The 20,187-nt window shown below is 40.4% G+C and overlaps 1 protein-coding gene across 8 annotated transcripts in view; it reads left to right on the forward strand.

The window, feature by feature from the left end:
- Positions 1-20,187, forward strand: part of MTUS1 (microtubule associated scaffold protein 1) — a 121,829-nt gene that overhangs the window by 87,751 nt on the left and 13,891 nt on the right. For 7 of the 8 annotated variants that reach the window (XM_039551414.1, XM_039551416.1, XM_039551417.1 and 4 more), the window contains 2 exons: positions 1,259-1,476; positions 13,968-14,034. In XM_039551414.1, the coding sequence (XP_039407348.1) occupies positions 1,259-1,476; positions 13,968-14,034 (285 nt within the window). Of the gene's footprint in view, positions 1-1,258; positions 1,477-12,949; positions 13,156-13,967; positions 14,035-20,187 lie in introns of those variants that run through there. The other variant, XM_039551418.1, reaches the window with a different exon arrangement.

Consider the following 20,187-nt stretch of genomic DNA (forward strand, 5'->3'; position numbering starts at 1 on the left):
GGTCATGTTAGTTAAATGGTGGTAAAAATAACTAGAACTGGCAGCCAGGCTTGATCCTTTTGTCATACAAATTCGTATTTTGATTTGGGTTGATACAGCTCTGCTATTAAACTGCACAATGGTATGTTTCTAATTGAAAAGACACCCTTTAACAGTCTGCATCTCTGAGCAGAAGTGTAGGGAAATCAGACCAGGTGCTTGGGATTCAGAAAGGATTGAGTCTTGTTAGTTAGTTTGTTGCCTGTTTTTTCTTAATGTTCCTATTTTTCTTTCTCCAGATCTCACCTCTCAGGTTTTTTCACTCTATCATGAATAAATCTTGTTAAGTTGAAACTGTACAAAGTAATCTCCTTAGATGTCTTCATTAAACTGCCAAGGGGTGTTTATCTGTTGCATCAGCCTTTTATTGCAAAAGTGTTTGCTCATTCTCTTTGTGATCAAGGGGGGAAGACTGGCCCTATCTGCACAGCAGTACTGTACTCCCTTTCCAGTCTGAAGGCAGAAGAGAAACCTGTAACCTATACAGTGTTTACAAGTCAACTGCTATTTTATGTAATATGGTTTCCTCTGACATGAGATAATTGTGTACTGTGAAAGCATTGAAGTTGCCACATAAGTAAGAATATGAAATCCACAATGTAGTTTCAGGACTGTGAGTATATATTGAAATAGATTACATTTTAGACCTTTTTTAAGGTCTTATCCTTGTGACTGAAAATTGCTAGAACTAAGAAATGCTGCAAGACTTCTGGTTAATAAAGCTCAGGCCTGAGCTGCAGAGAAGCGACTTTTTACAATTAAAATTTTAAAAGGAAGAAAAATAAAGAAGGAAATGTGGAGAAAAGGGTTTTGTATTCAGCCATACTTTAGAGTGAAGGAAATACAAAATCCATGTTGCATACAAAAGTGGACAACCCTTATGTTAGAAATAAGTTACTGAATAGGTAGGATAACAGATCTTGCATTTTATAAAAGTATTTGTTCAAAGCACAGTGTGAAGAGTATGCTGGAAAGTATGCCACAGAATACATGAAGGTGAGGATGAAGTGCAAAACACTGTATCCAAGGTTATGGTGTTAGGAATTAACAGATTGATAGTGGCTGCTCTGCAGTGCTACTGAAATAACCCTTTCTTGTAGTTAGTATTTCAGCAAGTGTTTGTAGGAATTTATAACTACTTTCATTTGCAGCTGTCCTTTACATTTTGGTGAGATTTCAGCATGAAATGCATATTAATTAGTTGTTGTTGTTGTCTTAGTTGACAAGGGCAAGCAGCGGAGTCCCAAGAGCTCATGCATACGGACTCAAGCCTCCACAGATGCACGTTCACCTGGCACAAAAGCAGCTGAGTTGACACAATACAAAACAAAATGTGAGACTCAAAGTGGAATCATCCTGCAGCTGAAAAAATTCCTGACGTCCAGTAACCAGAAGTTTGAAGCATTAACAGTTGTCATCCAGCACCTGCAGTCTGAGGTAAAAACTCACAGCTCATCAATTTTGGCTTTAATTTTTTGAACTCTTCTCAGCAAGGGCTTCAGAAAATATTAATATACTGATACTAAATTTTGTGTTTCCATTCCAGTGGTTTCTGTTTTCCTGTGGAGGTGATGCTTCTGGCATCAGTTGGATAGAAAAAAAATCAAACCCATGACACTGGGCTTTAGGGCCTCTGCAGCTTCACATGCTCTTTAAAAGAGTTTTTAAATGTTTGTAGTTAGAGAGTCCTTCAGGGTTGAGTAGCTTTCCAAATATGTACTTCAAGTTCTGCCCTTGTAGGAAAGACTAGTTTCAACAGATAATCTACATGGCCTTGCTTTGTTACCTGACATTGGATGGAAGAGTATTTAAGAGATGGATATGTTTTTGAGCTACTCAGAATGAAGTCTGAGTTGTTACAATTTTATTTATTGAATTCTGCATTGTTGATGGTGTCTTAAAATTATTAATAAAATTATAGAAATGCTTCTGGAATTATAGAGTAGAATTAATTTGATGTGGTTTAATGTTAATTTTTCTAGTCTGTTTGAAATATGTAATGACCTAATCAGTTTGATTCTACACTAGAAACTGTTCATCTGCTTTAAAAACTTCTGAGAAGAGAAAAATCTGAAGTCAAGGAAATTATAACAGTTATGAATTTATACTGCACAGTTGATGCAGGCTTTAATAGCCATTTCTCGTGCATTTATAACTAATGTCTTAAGATTGGTATCAATTTCATTTCAACTCTTCTGCTACATGGTGATTTTACAGTCTGGTATACAGAAAAGCACTAAATTGTCTTAGTATGCTGGCAGAAATGTAACATTCTCATGGCATAATATCTGCTTACTTTCATTTAATCTAAAAATACTGCATTTATCTCCTAGTCTGGTTCAACTCTAAGAGCAGTGTCTCTTAGCCAGTTTTCTGGGATTGGTTTGATTGGGTTTTCTTAAACTCTTGGTTGGAACACCTTTCCCTGCCTAAGGAACTAGTTTGAGATCTTCAAAGCAATTTTTGGATGCCTGTCATCTAACATGATATTGTGAAATTTATAACTGAAATTCTCACTGCTAAACTTCTGTGCAATCTTCTCATTACTGTAGAATAAGCACAGTGATTTTTTTGATAACTCTTACAATTAAATGTCTTGGCCTAGTTTCTTCTCTCAAATATTTTGTATTGTAACATTTTAAAATTCACAAATACTTTGTAAATGTCATGTTAGTGAGAAGAAGCCCATCATACTAATTTGCTTCTTCCAGGCTACTTTACAGGTTGCTTTAGCCTTAATGTGGGGGTTTGTTTAAGAATAAGGAGGGGGTTTAATTAAGGAAAAAGTGATGTTGAAGATGAAGGGAAGAGAAAACTGCATGGAAGAAACAAGTGATTTCGCTCCTTATTCCTCTTTGTTAGTCTTTTGCAGATGGAAAGAAAAAAAAAAAAATCTCTGTCAAATTATATAAAATTAGTAGTCTTGGACAGTTAAGTTCGAGCACATGAAATTGAGCTAGATACGACAAATAGATGTATTTTCATACCAGTTATTGATTTTGAGGTTGCTCTCTCCTTTCCTGGGATAAGACAATACTTGCTGAAGGCTCACTGCCTTACTGTTGTGGAAATACCATAGGGATGAGAAGGACTCTGCTGTCGTGGAGCTATAAGGAATACTTAAAATCTGTTAGTTAGGTGGGGGAAAACATCCTGAAGGATTTCCCTGTTTTAGGGAACACTGTGAAGAGTAGTTTCAGTTTTGTTAGTTTGTTTGGGATTTTTTCCTTTAGGGTAAGGAGTGGAGTCTGGTATAGCTAACAGTTGTAGCTGGCCACTGGATTATTTGTCTGAAGTATCCTTTGAGGACCCCTTTGATGTAGTTTTCAAACTCTGGAGAAACTCAGGGAGAAACTTCAGGTTAGGCTTTAACTCATGAGGTGGGGTCTCATAGGTTAACTACTGCAGAGCCAACTGAAAGTAGCTTCAGCTTCTCTGGTTTTAAAAAAACATTGAAAAAATCATGCTTAGCTGATTACATGAGGAACAAAGTTGTGCTTCCATTCTTCCCACTAGAGCAAGTGTGAAGTGACATGATGCAGCCTTAGAAATACCTTGCTGGAACCAGAGGGAAGGCCTGCTCTGGACTCCTCTGGTGCTGCTCTGTCCCTAAAGAAGGCCAATTCAGCCTGCCACTACCAGACAGCTAAACCAGCGAAAGAGCATTTCTTTGCCAGGTGGTGACGTGCACTGTCCTAACGTGTGGTCAGAGCCAGTGCGAGGGTGAGATGGGGTCGAGGACAGCCTGCCTGGCCAAATGGAGTAAAGTACTGGAGTGAACACTTGGGTCACTTCAAGGCTGGGCAGCCCAGACTAAGCCTCTTGGCAAAATCTGCTGTGGCCTCTCCTGCTTTCCGTCCAAAGCTGAAGTTACTGGGATATGATTTGGCTGTTAGATTTGTTTGGTTTTACTGTCGTGTTGTTTTTTTCTTTTTTTTCCCCAAGAGTTCCCAATGTATTTCTGCACAAAAGTTGTTTCTTACGAGCTCATTTGAAGTGGAATATAGCTGCAAAAGAAATCACGACCTGCTGGCAATGACTTCTGTCAAAAATGCAGCTAGCCCATCTGGAGTGAGGTTGAGATGCTGCTGTCAAAGGGTTAAATGGGATTGAGCAATGCTGCACTGCTGTTTCTAGCTGAGCAGGAATCTCTCCAAAAAACCCTGAGCTCAAACCTGTTTGTTGCAAGAGTTACCTTGGAGCTGTCAATAGTAACAGCTGCCTCTGATAAAACCTTCCCACTTGATCTGTCAGTGTTTCCTTAGGGGGTGTGGGGAGAGCGTCTATGCATAGCTACCTTTACCAAGACTCTTCCGAGTTTAAAAATGCTAAAAACGTGTTTTCTGCCTCACAGGAGCTATTGTTGCACTGGGTTAATGCTAGATGGAAAGCCTCTTGGCATCCAGAGTATTCGATGGCAATGAACAGCGTGGCTGATGAGAACACTGAGTTTTTCCATTGTTGCACAGCTGTGTGTGTGCTGGCAGTGATAGGAACACGCGTTAAACTGCACACTGATCACAAAAGCAAGTTGAGTCTTTCTAGAGTACTGTGCTTCCCCTGATCCCCTGGTAATTCCTGTTACTTCATGACTACTTTCCTGTTTTTTAAGTTCAAACAAGAAACGAAAAGTGGCAGTACAGAGGAAATGGTGAATTTGGCCATTTACAAATAAGAACATGAAGTGCGTGCCAAGGAAAGCCGTTTGCCATTAACCTTCAACTGCATTGAGCTCTGAAATTTGCACTACTGCATTTGAGTTGGTCTTTTAACTTCCACTAGTACTCATTTTGAATTTATTTCTTGTCCCTTCAGTAAGAGATATGTTCACAGAGGCTTTAAATATGTGGCTGGCATGTCTGTGATAAGTCAGGCGGGGGATGCCACTCTTGCAGCCCTCCCCTCTGTTCCCTAGCCCTTGTGTATGCTTGGGCTTCTTTGGGAAGCCAGTTCAGACATCTAGTTAGGACAGGGGAAAAAAAATTGTTATTATGTTACAGGTCTGTCCATGTCAAAAGAGTTTTGGGTATGTCCCCCTACAGTGGTTCACTGTGGGAAGGAGTGGAAGTGAAGAACTGCCAGTGCTGGGATGGGGTGGGAATGTGTGCCTGAGAGGTCTGCAGCTGCGGCTAGGAGCCAGATGCTCCCTTGGGACGCAAAAAAACCCCCAGTACATCACCAGCTGATGAGGCTGAGGCTCTGGCAGCTTCTTCCTGAGCCTCTACTTCTTGCCTTCTGAGAGGTGTTCAGCCGCTTCCCCTGCCTTGGGCTGCCCCCAAGGCTGTGTGAGCGCTGCAGTTGGGCTGGTCAACCCTCCAACTCACTGCTATGTATAAACTCTTTCTTACATCTTTGGGAGTGGAGGGTGATTATTTTAGCAGCATGGTACTAGCTTGGTTTTAAATCTAGTTTTAAATTTGTCTGTCTAAGGCAGATGTAGCTGCCAAAGGAAAGGGTAATGTGTAGTTAGAATGGCTTTGTAACTGTTCAAAGTGTGAATTGACAGGTATTTCATTTTCTCATTTTAGTGCATAAACTGCCACATTCAGAACTACTACCCAAGCTGTTTAAAAAATTTTTGGATGGTAAAATGTTTAATTTTTATGAATACCCGTTTTTATTCTTCTAGTTTAATAAATGAATCTAATTAAGCATCTCAGTAATTCTCTACAGATTCTGCTCTAGAAATGGGCTTCAAATTTGTATCTGTGAAACAGGGTACTATAGAGATGAAAAGAAACTCAGTTTCACTGTTGTGCTTTTCTTGGTATGGTTATGGGAAGACTGCTATTTACAGTTCAGACTTTACTTGGGCATGTTGTGGTGCCATTTTTAAGAAGTCTCCTTAGTAGAGGAAAAGGCCATTTGAGAGGCTATAGAGCCCTGACAGTAATATGTGAATAACACTAATTGTGGATGTGACACAGGAAACAACATGAGGAATGTGCTAGAAATTGTGTGGCTGAACAGGCTTCAGTATTTCTAGGTGGAAATAGAAATTAACCATTAGTGTATGACCTGTTGTAACTGGCATTTCCTGACATGTGCAGGACTGTAAGAGTTGAGATACTAGCTTCCTTGGGAACTTAGCAGTTTAAAACGGGGGTTTTTTCTGTTTTGGAATACATGAACACACGCATCAGAAATGTTTGTCCTGGCCTTTGTGGAAGTTCAGCAGAAAATGTTTATATTTATCAAATGAGAAACGCATATCTGGGTTAAGGAGCAGAAGTACACATTGCATCACTAAACCCCAAGAGTTTTGGAACAGTCATATCTTTTGACCTATAAGTCCTGTTGTTTAGAGCAGCTGTCTGAGTAAAATTCTTAGTTTTGATTTTCTAGAACCTAACATCAAACATGGCAGGTTTTCATTAGAATTTTCATACCAGGTGTATCTGGCTTCCCAAAATACGGACATAACTTTTTACAAGAGAGAATAAGGACATGTAATTGAGATTAATTTTAGTGCTTCTTTACTTTGAAAAAAAAAAGAAAAAGGAAAAATCACTTAGAAGTCAGAATGTAATATTCTGAATTTGAGGAATGCAAATATTTTCTGTTTTGTAACAGAGTGTATTTGAGTAATAACACAGTAGTTTCCCCCTGTAGAGCAAACCTAGGCTCTGGCAGCTTGTGTCTTACAGGTAGCATTTGGAAAGCAAGGAAGTTTTCATAGGATTCTCAATGTCTCTATAAAACATGGTGTGAATGAACAAGAATGGTTTTGGCAACAGATTGAAGATTTGTGAGCTCTAACATCCAGAATAACATTTTAATCCATTAATTACTATGAAACTAGGCTCTGATGGAAATAATTTTTTATAAGATGTGTCAGTTAAGCAATTTATTTGGTACACCTGGATATTCAGAATGGGTTACAGCTGAAGAGAGTTGGGAGTCCTGTCCTATAGCTACTCCTAGCAAAAGGTGTCTTGGAAAAAGATACCTTTGACTGAAACAAACTTGGTGTTTCAGACAACCAGTGTTGCTTTCCACAAAGAATCTGATTTTCGTGACTACCTCATTTCTTGTAATTACTGTTTTTTCAAGAAGCTGCAGAATTCATGACAGTAGCAAAACAGGGGTATCTATTGCAGAATTTAAGGGAGCAGTTAGTGGAAGAAAGAAAGCAACGTGTTTCAATCTTGTTTCCCTCTTGATTTGTACTACCTTTTCATGTGAAATTCTAAATAGTCTTAAAAATGAAATTAAGAAAATAGTGTAATATTATGCTCAAACACAGGCTCTTATTACAGCATTTTGAATAACTTTATAATGGTAATAACAGTTTTATAGATGTGAGAACTTAAGTTGTGATGGTGTAACTTGTCAAAGTTGCATAGTATCTGGTGGGGACTGTGTCATATTCAGATGAGTTGGACTGAGATAGAAAGCTGTAGAAAATACTGAGAAATAAGTAATTGCTTAGATGAGGTAGACTTAGTTTTTATGAGATTGGAGTTTCTTCAGGGAAGGAAGGAGTCATTCTGTGTGAGAAGTAAGAACTCATATTAGCATTCAGAAACCCAGTAAAGTAGCAAACAGGCTGTTATAGAGAAGTAAAATAGCCCATATTATTACATCTGGACCTATCTTTGCAGGGCTATTGCATGAAGGTAGACATGACTTTTAAATGGGAAAACAAAGATCCCTGAGAGCCTAAGGTCCTATGTAAAGCTTGCAAAAGCATGAAGAGCCTGCAAGTAAATGTGTTAAATACATAGTGACTCACATGAATCCTGTTTGGCTGGTTCTCTGCTTTAGTGCTTCATACACTAAACATCGGGGCAAAAACATCTGATTCTCCATAGATATCTAGTATATAAAAGAAGTAAAATATTAGAAATCACGGTGAATCTCTATCAGCTAATTGTGTAAGTGTTGTATTCTGAGTCTTAATTCTGCTTGAAGTAATGTCAAGGTGAAAACTGATGGCATATTTCACTTGGTAAGAATGCAATGCATAATACAAATGAGGCCAAGAATAAATTAGAAGTATTCATTTCACTGTATATTTCTTGATTGGAGATGGTTAATTACATTTTCATTTTATCACAGTAATAATCTGCTGCTCCTTTCAAAAATATGCATGGAGCAGAGAGTGTAGATCCTGTTTGTTGTACTGCTTCCTTGGCTCATTTCTTTGGCATGCTTTTGCATTGAGGATGCAGAGGAAATGACATTGCAAGGGGGTTTTAAGTGAGGTATGGAGTAGGTGAGTTTAAAAGAAATTGATTTCTAAAATTGCTAATATCTAAAGAGAAGATTTACTTAGAGGATTGGATTTTGCTAGGAAAGAAGGAACAGGGACAGGTAGAAATACTGTGGTATAAGGACCAAAATCATCAAGTCAAATGTCATACTGCAAAGCAGATATGAATGGCCCTTTTGTTGCCCCTTCATACAGCCCTCCAGGCTGTAGCTGATGACACACGAGTGACTGGCATTTATGCAAAGATGTGACTCAATTTCTACATTACAGCCAATGATGATGATGATGATCTTTTTATGAGTGGAGCAGCACAAGGATGGAGTAGACATAAATTTGTAATGCTTTGTACCCAAGAGGAATATCTCCTTGGATGAGAAAGACACTCAGTTGACAACTGAGACTGTACCAGTATTAAAAAATATTTAAATTATGATCTTTTTTCCATACAACCTAAGCACATCTCCAGTAGGGTCTAAACATACATGTTACAGAAGTGCTTACAAATGTATTAATTTATTTAAACTACAATGTTTTTTAAATGGTCAGCATTTCTCTCTAAGTTTAATTTTAGGAGTAAGTGCTTGTGATTTGGTTTGACAGTAAATGGCTTACAAAAACCAGACTCTTCTTTCCAAGAATAAAATTAATTTGGCCCTGTATATGATAGTAAAACACATTTAAGTGCTTCCGTTCTTTGCATTGATTAATTTGTTTTATGCACTCCAAACAAATTTTATTTAGTCTGTTACAATAAAATGCTTTTTGAAAAAAGCATCACCATGCTTTTATATTTAACACTTAATTTTCTACTCCTTTAAGTCTTGAAATGACTTGCTTGCAAAGTGTATTGCTGATGAAAACGAGAAGGCTGATTACAGGCTGCACACTGTGGAGGGCTTGGTACTGGCATTGTCAGAGCCCTTCTCCACCTTCCCTGGGCAGGGTTGCATCCCATGTTGTATCCCAGCACTGAGATGAACACTCCAGTACAGCTACTCCATTTGTGTCGTGGGAAAATTCCCACAACACGGCCTGATTCCCTAGGGTATTTCATGGCCTAGAAGTGAGTTGTGTCTCTTCCTGTGCAACATACCAGTGCTTTCCAGATTTTGGTTGCAGCAATCTATAATGCTTCTGATGAATCTGTTACTGGGGTAGACTAGGCAACTGTGGCAGGTGGCTTATCACATAGATATCAGTGTTATATAGCTGCTTGAAATTAAAAAAGCAAACAATTACTATATTTTGGTATGCAAATGTGAACTTTTCATTATTGGTTCTTGTGAATTTTTCTTTCTTTAATACAGCTCCAAAAGAGAACATATTTTGTTTCCCAAAGGAGTGTGCTTGTTTAAAAGGTGGGCTGTGATGTGTGGATAATTCCTGTTTCTGTGCATAAACAGAAGTATCGTGGGGATCCTGCAACAGATAATTACTACCAGATTGGGCAGTGTTAGCGTGTTTGGATACACATACTTGAAACCCGTTTTCTGCCGTGATTTGCTTTTTTTATATTCAGTAACTGTTGAAGAACTTGCAGCTCTTAACATGGAGGGAAAACTTGCAAAAGGTGATTAGGCCTTTTTGACCAGGCACAGCCTATCCGTGGCTCTCAAAGCTTTGATTTGCAGGCAGAGCATGGGACTCCCACACCAGCATCACCCCACCTGGCCAGGAGCAGGAGTGTGCTGGGAAACCTGGAATGGTTAGTCTGGCTAGTTGCACATCCTCTCAAGGAAATACAAAGTTGCCACTTTGCTGTAAAACTTCATGGTCTTGTATTTGTGGTCTGCAAAGTTGCTGTGGGATGCTTGAGGAATGCCCACCCGTTCCAGCTTGAGAACTACTCAGAACCTGACATCTTGGAGATAACTTGGGTCTGTCTTACATGAAGATTTGGTATAGGTACATAGCCAGGAAGGTTGTTTGTTTGTGTGCCTGGTACAAATAACCCTCTTGTTCATTCTGGAGTGTGGACTTTTGTAGAGCTTCCTGCTTTTAAAGCAGAGCAATGGAAACTGTTCAGACAGTGATACGTCCTCGCCCTTGTTTGTATCTAAAATGACCCTAGGCTGGTCTGCTTGAATCTCAAGCTGTAGCAAAAACAGCTAATTGCCAGGAAAAATACTCTTAGGCCTGTAATTGGGCTGCATAACTGCCAACAAAACAAACATGAATGACAAACTTTGTAATTTATTCCGTTCCTGACTTGGTAGTTTTTGTCATCTTGAAGCTGTTGTGTTCTTTAACCTTCTACCTTGGATCTCACCTTCCCAGGTGTCCTTGCTGTGGGGCATATGTCTACCTGAACTTGTCAAATTTTCAAAACATGAAGGATTTTTAAACTGGCTAATCTTTCTCAGAACAAGAAATGTCCAGGTCTCCTTCATTATGCTGGGAACTTTTTTGTAGCATTCAATGGCAGAGGTGCACCACTCTAATATTGCCTGTGCAAACCTTTTGTCCCTAAACTCTGTTCTTGTTCCTACCTATAGCTTCCATGTTTATGGCAGGGGGAATGTTTTGGTTAAAGCTCAACCTACAATAGATTCTTCATAAATAAGAAAAAAATAGGTACCAGGTAATCACATAAATTCATAAATTGTACCAGAAGAAATTGTAAAGGGGTTTGAAGATCCTTCACAAGTCTCTGACAACTAACCAAGGATGATCCTTATTGCCGAATTTATCTGGGTAACAATGCCAAAATTACTTGATCCTGTATGCTCCAACTTAGTTCTGCTCTTCCAATTTCTGGTATTAATTTTTCAACTAGAATCTTGTTAAGCATAAACTTACGTTTATGTTGCAGGATATTTCAGCCCAAAGCATATCCTTACCTGTCTTTAAATTAAATACTGAAGATAGGCCCTTACTGGATTATTCAAGTGCTTTTGGTATTTTACTGCATTCAGATTTCAGATTTGGGAAACTTTCATGTTTCATTGGGGAAACCCACATACCTGGAGCTTCAGTTCTCTCAGAACTTAGATAAAAGTGTACTAAGTTAACTGCTAGATAGTCTGACTACTTCATGGGGCTTCTCCCTATGAGCAACTTAGTCTTCTTATTTTCAGCTGGCAGTTTTTTTCTGAGTGTATTCATTAGCAGGAGGTGGTGATACAAATCTGTCTGGATTTCTTGGATTTGTGAAACTATAAATGGGTAAGCTGAACCGAGGCAACAGGTTAAACACCAGTAAAAAGCAAGAGGGCTTAGGAGCAGCAAGAAACATGAAAAAGATTACTAAGGCAGTGTTACTCAATTTTGTTTTGGATTTTTAGTCTCAGCCTCTTGTTAATCCTTAGTATGCTAATCACACATGCCCTTTTCTCATCAAATTTCTTTAACTGAAAGCAAATACAAAATGTGTTGACCATGAAGAAGCCCTTTTGGGAACACTAAACAAAAATGTTAGCAAAGGGTCTGCAGCATGGTCCAGCCACTAGGGAGAATTTGAGATGTTTTACTGACATAGCAGGCTGGAAGAAAGCAGGTTGTGTCCAAGGATGCAGCTCAGATAACTCACTGCAGCATTCCCATTTTCATCATCAGATGCTGTGTCCATAGTGGGAACACTGGTGTTGAACCGGGGTGAGATGACTCATCTCTCCTTTCTGAGCAGAGAAGCAGGGAAGAGCAGGGCAAGTCCTTTCAATAACTGAGCTCTCTGCTCTCCTGAGAATTTACTGTGGAGGGGGAGGCGTGGTTTTCAATCTTAGCCCACTGACACTGTAAAAAGCCTCTAAGTGCTTAATATAAAACTGCAACACAGCTACTTAATAGCCCTACCAAAGTGTAAAGTTAATAACTGTTAAGACTGCTTAAATTGAGTGATTAAAAGGGAATTTTTCTCATACAAGATCAAAAATATAAATATTTCTAGTAAAGGGCTGTCAGTTTCTTCTAACCAGCCTTTACAGCTGCATAATAATTTCCTAAAACTTGCAACTGAGTGTGTAACATAAAAATTACTCATTTTCATTAGTCTTGTGTCAGATCTTGACGGGGTTTTGGTGCGCATTCTCTAGTTTTTCTTAAGAATGGTGTATTTTACTGCTTTATTTGTTCTGCAGGCATGCAGTGAAGGGTGCTCTTAAGGTGTAAGCCTGTGGTCAGGCTGCAGTGAGAGTGACCAAGGGCAAAGGGGGAATTTGCAGTAAAGGTGAGGTTTTCCCTGGGAAGAACCAGTTGTAGGTGTGGCTCAACCAGTCTGCAAATTCATCTGCTGTGCTCAGTTGTGGACAAGACTGTGATTTTTGGGCCAGTGCTTTTATTTTTTCTTTTCTTTATTTCTTCCCCCCCATGTATCCTAGCTAAAAGAAAAGCATGCAAACTGAGTTTCAAGCTCTTCGCTTGCACCGGGGCTATGAACATAAGCCTGGGCATTGACAGCAGCAAAGCTGCTGTATCTGTGGTTCTCCCATTCAGCTCAGGCCTCCTGTGGCTTATTTTTGCATCAACAAATTTAGTGTGAAAGCAGCGTACAGCAAGCTCGAAACAGCTAAAAATAAGCTCGGTTATCTGCAGAGAAGGGCAGTGTTTCCTCAGTGATCCCGGCTGCCGTCGGAGCAAGTGGAGATCGATCGATCTAATGTCTGGGCTCGCCTTTCATAAAAGAAGGGCTGTGGCTTTAAGTAATCGCTGGCTGCTTGTGCCAATTGCAGAAGCTGCAGTATCTGCCGCTGTCGGGAGCGCTGGGCGCGGAAGCAGGATAACCTGCGGAGGCAAGGTCCAGCCTTGACGCTCGGCCCTGGCCAGACCTGCCCCGCTCGGTGGTGCCGCCGCCACCCGCGCGTCGCCGATGAGGGCCGGGGGGCCGAGCGGGGGGCTGCCGGCGCTGGAAGATGGGCTGCTCTAGCAGCAAGCTGTGCCTCTATTCTCAGTGTGCTGCAGCAAGGGTAATGAGTGTTTGTTTCGCAGGGAGCCGGCCGGGAGCACGGTGAAGCACCCTGCCAGCAGGGCGCGTGGACACTGTCGCCTCCTCGCGTGGTGTGAGCTGGCGGCCGCCGGGCCACGGAGCGGCTGTGCCGGGGCTGTGCCCGCGCTGCTCCCCGGGGTGCGGGTCTGGGGCACAGCGGCCTGGCCAGCCGCCTCCTCCTGGCCAGGGCACAGCTCCTGGGAAAAGCAGGGAGATGGGTGCTTCTGCTTTGTTGTGATCTCTTCACACATTCCTTATGATTCTCTCGGTATAAGAAACACCATCTATCTTAACATTAAGAACTGCGAGCAGCAGGGTGGGTTGTATTCAACTTTCAACAGGGCTGTGCCTTTTCTTCATGGAAGGCTGAGCATTTAGCAAAGTTCTTGGTTTTGTGTTTGAGTAAGCTTAAGATAAATATTTAATGCATGCCTCTTTCACATACACACTATACTTCTGTGCCCTTGACAGCTATCACTTGATTTGTTCTGGAGGCTTATGTTGCTACACCCACCATAAAATATATAATTAATTGCTGCAAAGTAGGATTTTAATTGCAGAGTTAACCTGGAAAAAGCTGTTCTTTGTTTTAAAGTGTAACTTCCTTAACAACAGAAGAACATCTGTGTATATTGTAACAGCTGAACTGTTATCCTAAATGAGTCATATCTTGGCTTCTTGCTCCTGCTGCTAGTTTTTCCTACAGAACACATGTAAGTTAATTATTGGAAGGTGCCCTGCTCAGATCACTAGTAACCAAATGTTTGGGGTTTTTTGTTCTTTTCTCTGCAGAGGGAGGAAGCGCTGAAGCAGCGGAAAGAGTTATCTCAAGAACTAGTTAACCTTCGAGGAGAACTGGGTAAGAATTTATTTTTGTATTCTTCATGAGAACAGAAATGCAGCAAAACAGATCTGCAGAAGACAGATGCCTTGGTACTGTAATGGCAGTCATTTAATTCCCTGACTGAATTTCGCTCCGATGCTTTAGCGCTGCGGAGCCCTGACAGCGTGACCCCAGGTTCACTGAATTCCTGGCACTGATCTGACTGCACCTTGCGGGGCCTCCTTGCAAAACATGCATCTGATGGCCAGAGCACTCACTTCTGAAAAATGGGAGGGTGGCTGACAGTATATATACTGGTTTTTGATCCCTAACTTATTTGTGCACTGTGTTCTAGAGCTTTGCTGGCAAAAAATTCATAAATCTGTAAAACATACTGTGCAAAATCTGTGTTTTGCCTTAGTGACTTGTAGGTGAATGAGTCTAAAATTAACAGAAGGAAATTTCAGGCTGATGAGATTAAATTTTTAAACTCATTCTAGTGGACAGCTATAACGTGAAATTGAGCTGTAATGTGCAGGGACTGGTTTTGCCAACTTTGAAGCTTGATTTAACTGCATTAGTGGTAACCCCATGTATTTGAACTTAGCAGTTGTTCCAGGCAGGTCTCAGTCAGTAGGGGCTGGCTTTGAAAGAGCCTGGCCTTCCTCTGCCTTTGCATCCCTCTGTCCTCCTTGTGCTAGCATTGCTGCTGGAACAGCCATGCCCCCAGCAATGCAGTGAGCTGCCTGGGGACCTAAGCCAGCTGAAAACAGTGGCTTGAAGTGCTCTTTTGCCAAAGCTGTCTGGCCTGGCTCAGTATGTGACTGAAGGAGCACTGGGACCGGAGCAGAGAAAGGGGAAGGAGTAGCAGGGTGAAGGGTCATGTTCCCCATCAGCTGCAGCTGATGCTTATATTACCCTAAAGTGACAACAGAACTAGAGTTTTAATGTGGAAATGACCTTCTTGCATCACTAAAACATTGTGTTATAAACTTTATAAACCAGATTTATTTTTCTTTGTGTACTTAATGTGACTCTCTGAACAACCCCATTTGTTTGCCTCATCAAGAAAATGACTTCACAAGGATTGCTATCAGAGCAAGAAAGTCTCTTTTCTTCCCTAGGTTTGCATCTTCAATATTATTTTTCCTTTATCAGCGTAGGTACTATGTTTATCACTTATCTAGAGAGGGAAAATTCTTCTTAGATGGGTAGACCATAATCTGGCCAACACTTTTTGCCCCTTACAACTTCTGAGGGTTTTGGTGGAGGTTGTTTTTGGTTCTTTTTTTTTTTTTTTTTTTTTTTTTTAAAGCTTAGTTCTTTGTAAGGATGCCTCATGATTAAATGAGCTTTCCATAAACTTGTTACCTTCCTGCTTTGATTAACAGCCTGCTGAGCTCATAAATGAGACTCCCAATGCAAGTATATGCCATTCAGTAGGTTGATAACTAGAGAAAACTTTAAATGCAACTGTGCCCGATGGGTCTCTGACACCCGAATGTACAGAGCTCTCAGACAGGGATGCTGGCTCATGTGCTGCTGGATGACATCGTCAGCTGTTCCCCTCACAGAGCTGATCTTACTGGGTCAGTTCTGCAGGAGTATCTGAATGGCAGCCTGGGGCTCACTTCCCTTTGTAAGGTTTCCAGACCATGGTTTCAGTGAAGCATTTGTCTTCATGCAGCTCCTTTGTCTTAACCACGTCACACGTCTAGCCTGTCTGTACTGCTCTCCTCAGCATGTAAAGGGAGTGGATTTAATTACAGAAATGAAAAACTATCCAGGTTTTCAATTCTATCTAGCTCTAAAAAGAACTGTTTTGTTTTGGGTTTTTTTTTAAAGTTAAATTAATAATTTGTTGACAAGGTATGAGAAAGTCATTCTTGTAACAGTAGCTTTAGCTGAAAATAATCTGCTGGAATACATACCTTCTAATCAGCTTCCTGTTGACACTGTTAAACGGTTACAGATGAACTTAAGATTTCCATAGACTGTTTTGACATAAGTACTGTGAATTTTCATTCACAGTATGATCTAAGCATAGGTTTGCTGGGAAAGTTAAATGCAGTTTGAATCTTATTTTGGCCATGTAGGCATGTTTTGTGGGGTCCCAACTGCCATGTTTTTAATGACTTGGTTTGCATCTTGGGGACAGGCAGTCTCAGAAGAGGAACCAGGTGTGCCCAGCCCAGTGTAGCCTGTTCCCTGCATGCTTCTGAGTTTGAGAGGAACATGAAGTCTCCTGCAGCTTGTACCCTGCACAGTTTAGACTCCTCAGTTTCTTGCTTTGAAGTTCAATTGTGCACATTCCCAAGCTCCTTGATTTACCTTGCAAGACCAAATTGACTTGCTGTCAGATGGTCTGTTTTGCTGGATTATTACATAAGACACTTTCCACTAAGATACCTTTTTGTTTAATGGCTCGAGTATGCATTCTGGTCCCAGAATGTGTCTTTGGCAGCCACCATGTGACTGTGCTAGTCATGGGGCTGATGGCTACCAGACAATGCTTTCTGCTCTCAGTAGCTGGAACCATGTTCGAGGATTAGCAGTGACAGGTGTTTGGGGATGGGCTTTTCCAAAGGGAGTTCAAATTCAGTAACAGTTGGGTTCTGGACTTGGGCTTCCTTAAAATCTCTAGCTACAAAGACTAAACTTTGTGGTTTGAATGTAAACACCTTAGTTCTGGGAGCCTGGAGCAGGTAGGGATATCCTGCTTGTCAGCTGTTTCTCTTCTTAAGATGCAAGCTAGTGCGTAAACTTCTAGTTACTTGTTTAATTATGTAAGTAGAAATTGCAAGAGCTGCATATTTCTTGAGAGGTATGAAACTATTCCTCTAAATTAATTGCACTCCAAATTGTTTCAGAGCCTCCTCGCAACCAGGCTGGATGTGATCCAGCTCAGTTCTGCTACGAAACAGCAGGTGCAGAGCTGACTCAGCCTCCGCCCGCCTTGCCCTTTGAACATGGCCATTCGAGAGCCTTTCTCGGTGGCCTGGAGAGGCCTGTGCGTACCCTGGACAGGCAGCCAAATACCAGACCCCTCTCTCTCACCTCCAGTTGCTGCATGGCAATTGATAAACTGTATTTTCTTGCAAATACCTTCATGTTCTTTTTTTATTACTAAACTATCTTCAAGATGCTTTGCAGGTTCAGATGGAAGAGACTGTTGTGTTTTACAGTGAATGTATTTGGTTTGCAGGTTAAGGTGATCCGTAAAAATACTCAGTAATAGATAGATGTTTCTTTCACTTATTTGAGATGGGGTCTGACTTGCCACACTTCATACACTTGCCTGTTTGCCTGCTTGAACACACTGTCACTTGTAGTGTTTGCAGCACAGGGATGTGAATTTAATTCCCAGCAGAGAAGTGAGTGCTTCACATCATTTATTCAATCATACCTGCTTAAATGTTGCTTAAAGCAGGCTTTTTTGGCTACATGCCGTGTCTAACTTGCCCAAGAACAAAAATACGCCATGTGGTTTATTGTCCTGTATCATTAGCCTCATTATGGAAGTAACACCAAGGGAAACTTGGTCATAAACTTGAAAGCATGTTTGCGTAGAAGAATTTTCAGTATTGAGAATCTGCCAATACCATGAATTAATTACTATATACATATAAAAATATATATTGCATAGAGAAGGAAATTAGCTTGTCTATAGCAGACTTGTCAAGTGAACGTACATCTTGCAGTGTGAAATAAAAGGTTTGAGCAATTAAGTGTTAGTGCAGTGTAGTATCACATGGTACTAAATACTTGGGGTTTTTTGTGGTAATCATCCCCATTTCACATCCCCCGCATCTATTAAAATGCTGACAGTTAAATGTCCTAATGAACTCTGTTTTAGAATTCCAGACAGTCTAATGCCTTTTCATAAATCATAACTGGGCCAGTGAGTGACCTGGACAGTTTTATGAAGATAACTACTGTTTGCAAAAAATTTAACTCTGGCTTCAAGAAAATCCATTGTATTTTATCTTAGAGCTATGTTTATGGTGGCTTTTAGGGGAATGTAAGTTGAAAAATGTTTTTTCTAAGCAGTTTAGCCATAAGGGCTGAATTGGATGATGGTTTTATAATTAGAACAAGGTAAAAAAAGTGAAAGGAGATGCTGCACTATTGTAAGGTCTTATGTCTTGGCTACTTTTAGTGGAAATACAAAATAGCTTTCTTGGAGATACAAAGGCAACTTTTGCAGTCCTCTCCTTCAACTGCAGTGACTGTTGATGTGGTTTGGATGTGCTGCTGTTGGCACTATTGCAGGGAGTTGCCATGTGCCTGGTTCTCCATGCTGTTCTTGCAGGCATTTGTTTTATGATTTTGGCACTTAAGCTTTGTAGTGAAATACCCAAGATGCAAGTGGCTGCTGTTAACTACTACAAATAAAGGGTAATTTTACATGTCAAAACCAGCATTTCTGCTCTGAAGATTTGCTGTTACCAAATCTCAGAAACTTTCTGTGATTTCCAAAGGTCATGGTCTGGCCCAAAAGAACCGGGCTCTTCATTTATAATTAACAGTGCTAAGAAGCCTAAATACGCAGATTAATCTTGTAATAATACAGGGAAGGACAGTTGTATGATTGGGAAGAGAGACTGCAACGACCAAGTGGAGGAAAAAATATTAATATTTGGAGGAAAAATATTAATGGCTCTGCTATTTGAATAAAGAAGTAAAAATTGCTTCTGGCTGCCAAGTGTAGCATTTCGTATACTCTATCCTTAAAGCTTAAAACTGTTTAGTGTTACAAGTAAAATTGAACAAACTTCATGGACAAATGAATAGCACATCTTTTCATTTCTATGGCTTGATTTTTGCCTGAAATGGTGTTGGACTATTTATTTCCCTTTGGGGTTTTTTTTGCTCAAGGTTTGTGGTCTAAAGAAGATGTGGAATCGTGGAGGAAAGCACTTCAAGAAGGGAAAGGAAACACAGTAGTAGTGTAAAAAAACGCTAAAGTATGCACTTCAGATATCTCTGAAGTGGATGACAAGTTGAAATAGATTTGTGTGTTTGCTACTGGAAGAGCACAAATATTTGTTACAAATTTTTCTTCAAAGTTTAGCATCAGATGTTCAATGAGAAGACTCTTCAGTTGAGTAGCAATCGAGTTTGGTTAGTCAGTGGCTAAACGGCCAAATTAAGGAATTAGGGACAAATCATGAAAAAGACAACTTTTAAAAAAGGCAGAGCAGTCATAAAATACATGATTCAGTCTGCAGATGGATAGGGCTGTGCAGAACACTTGCTGCAGATTTCAATCTTGAGTATTTAGACAAGCTTTGGTTTATGGGACATCTCATAATTTCAAATTAACAATTCTTTAGTTGGTGCTTTTGCTGAAGCCTTACATGGTCAGTTTCTTGTACCACCATGATACTGGGAGCTCACTGGTTTTGTAGTTCTGCTTCTTGTTTGGATGGCAGGGACTCAAGTCAGGCTTGTGATCTGCAGGGAAGCATTGCAGCCTCCAGCTTTGTGGATGCCAGAGTTACCTTCAAGGTAACAACATTTAACTGCAAGTTAAGTGCAAGTTTTAAAAGTTTTTAGTTTGCCTTTGTAACATTAGTCTTCTCATAAATCTGAATTGCAAACTGCCTGAAGGGGAACTGATGCATCTGTTTTCTTTGACAAAGGCGTGGTTTGCTATTTGCTTTTTTCTGAAGTGCTTTGCATCATCTGAAGTTCTGCGTGCTGACATTTAAAGATAACGCAAGGATAGGCAGCACATTCTTCTGGCTAACTGGAGGCAAACGAACAGCTCTGGCCTTGCAAATAAGGAATTTGATGCTTCTTCCTCTGTTGGTTTGAAGTGAAGTGGATCATTTGAAGCATTTTGCTACAGTTACCTCAACTGAGCCATGCAAGTCGCCTGCCTCTCAGCTATGCCTTTACTCTGCTACAGAAGGTTAGATCAATCTGCATGTGGCTGGCTGTGTAATACCTCCATTTGGCTTGCTGCCTGGTCTTTGCATTGTAAAATAATGTCCCCTAACAATGATGTTTCCTCTTCTCCAAAAATGTGGCAATGCAGAGTATATCTATTCAATAACTTCTTGCCACTGTGGTGTGAAAGAAGTGTGAATGCTAATTTGCTTTCTGTGGTTCTTTTATTTTTTTGTTTGTTGGTTTGGTTTGGTTTGGTTTTTTTCCTTTCCCTAAGGGAACAGTGGTAAGAGA

The sequence above is a fragment of the Corvus cornix genome, chromosome 4, assembly GCF_000738735.6.
Source record: "Corvus cornix cornix isolate S_Up_H32 chromosome 4, ASM73873v5, whole genome shotgun sequence".
NCBI lineage: Eukaryota > Metazoa > Chordata > Aves > Passeriformes > Corvidae > Corvus > Corvus cornix.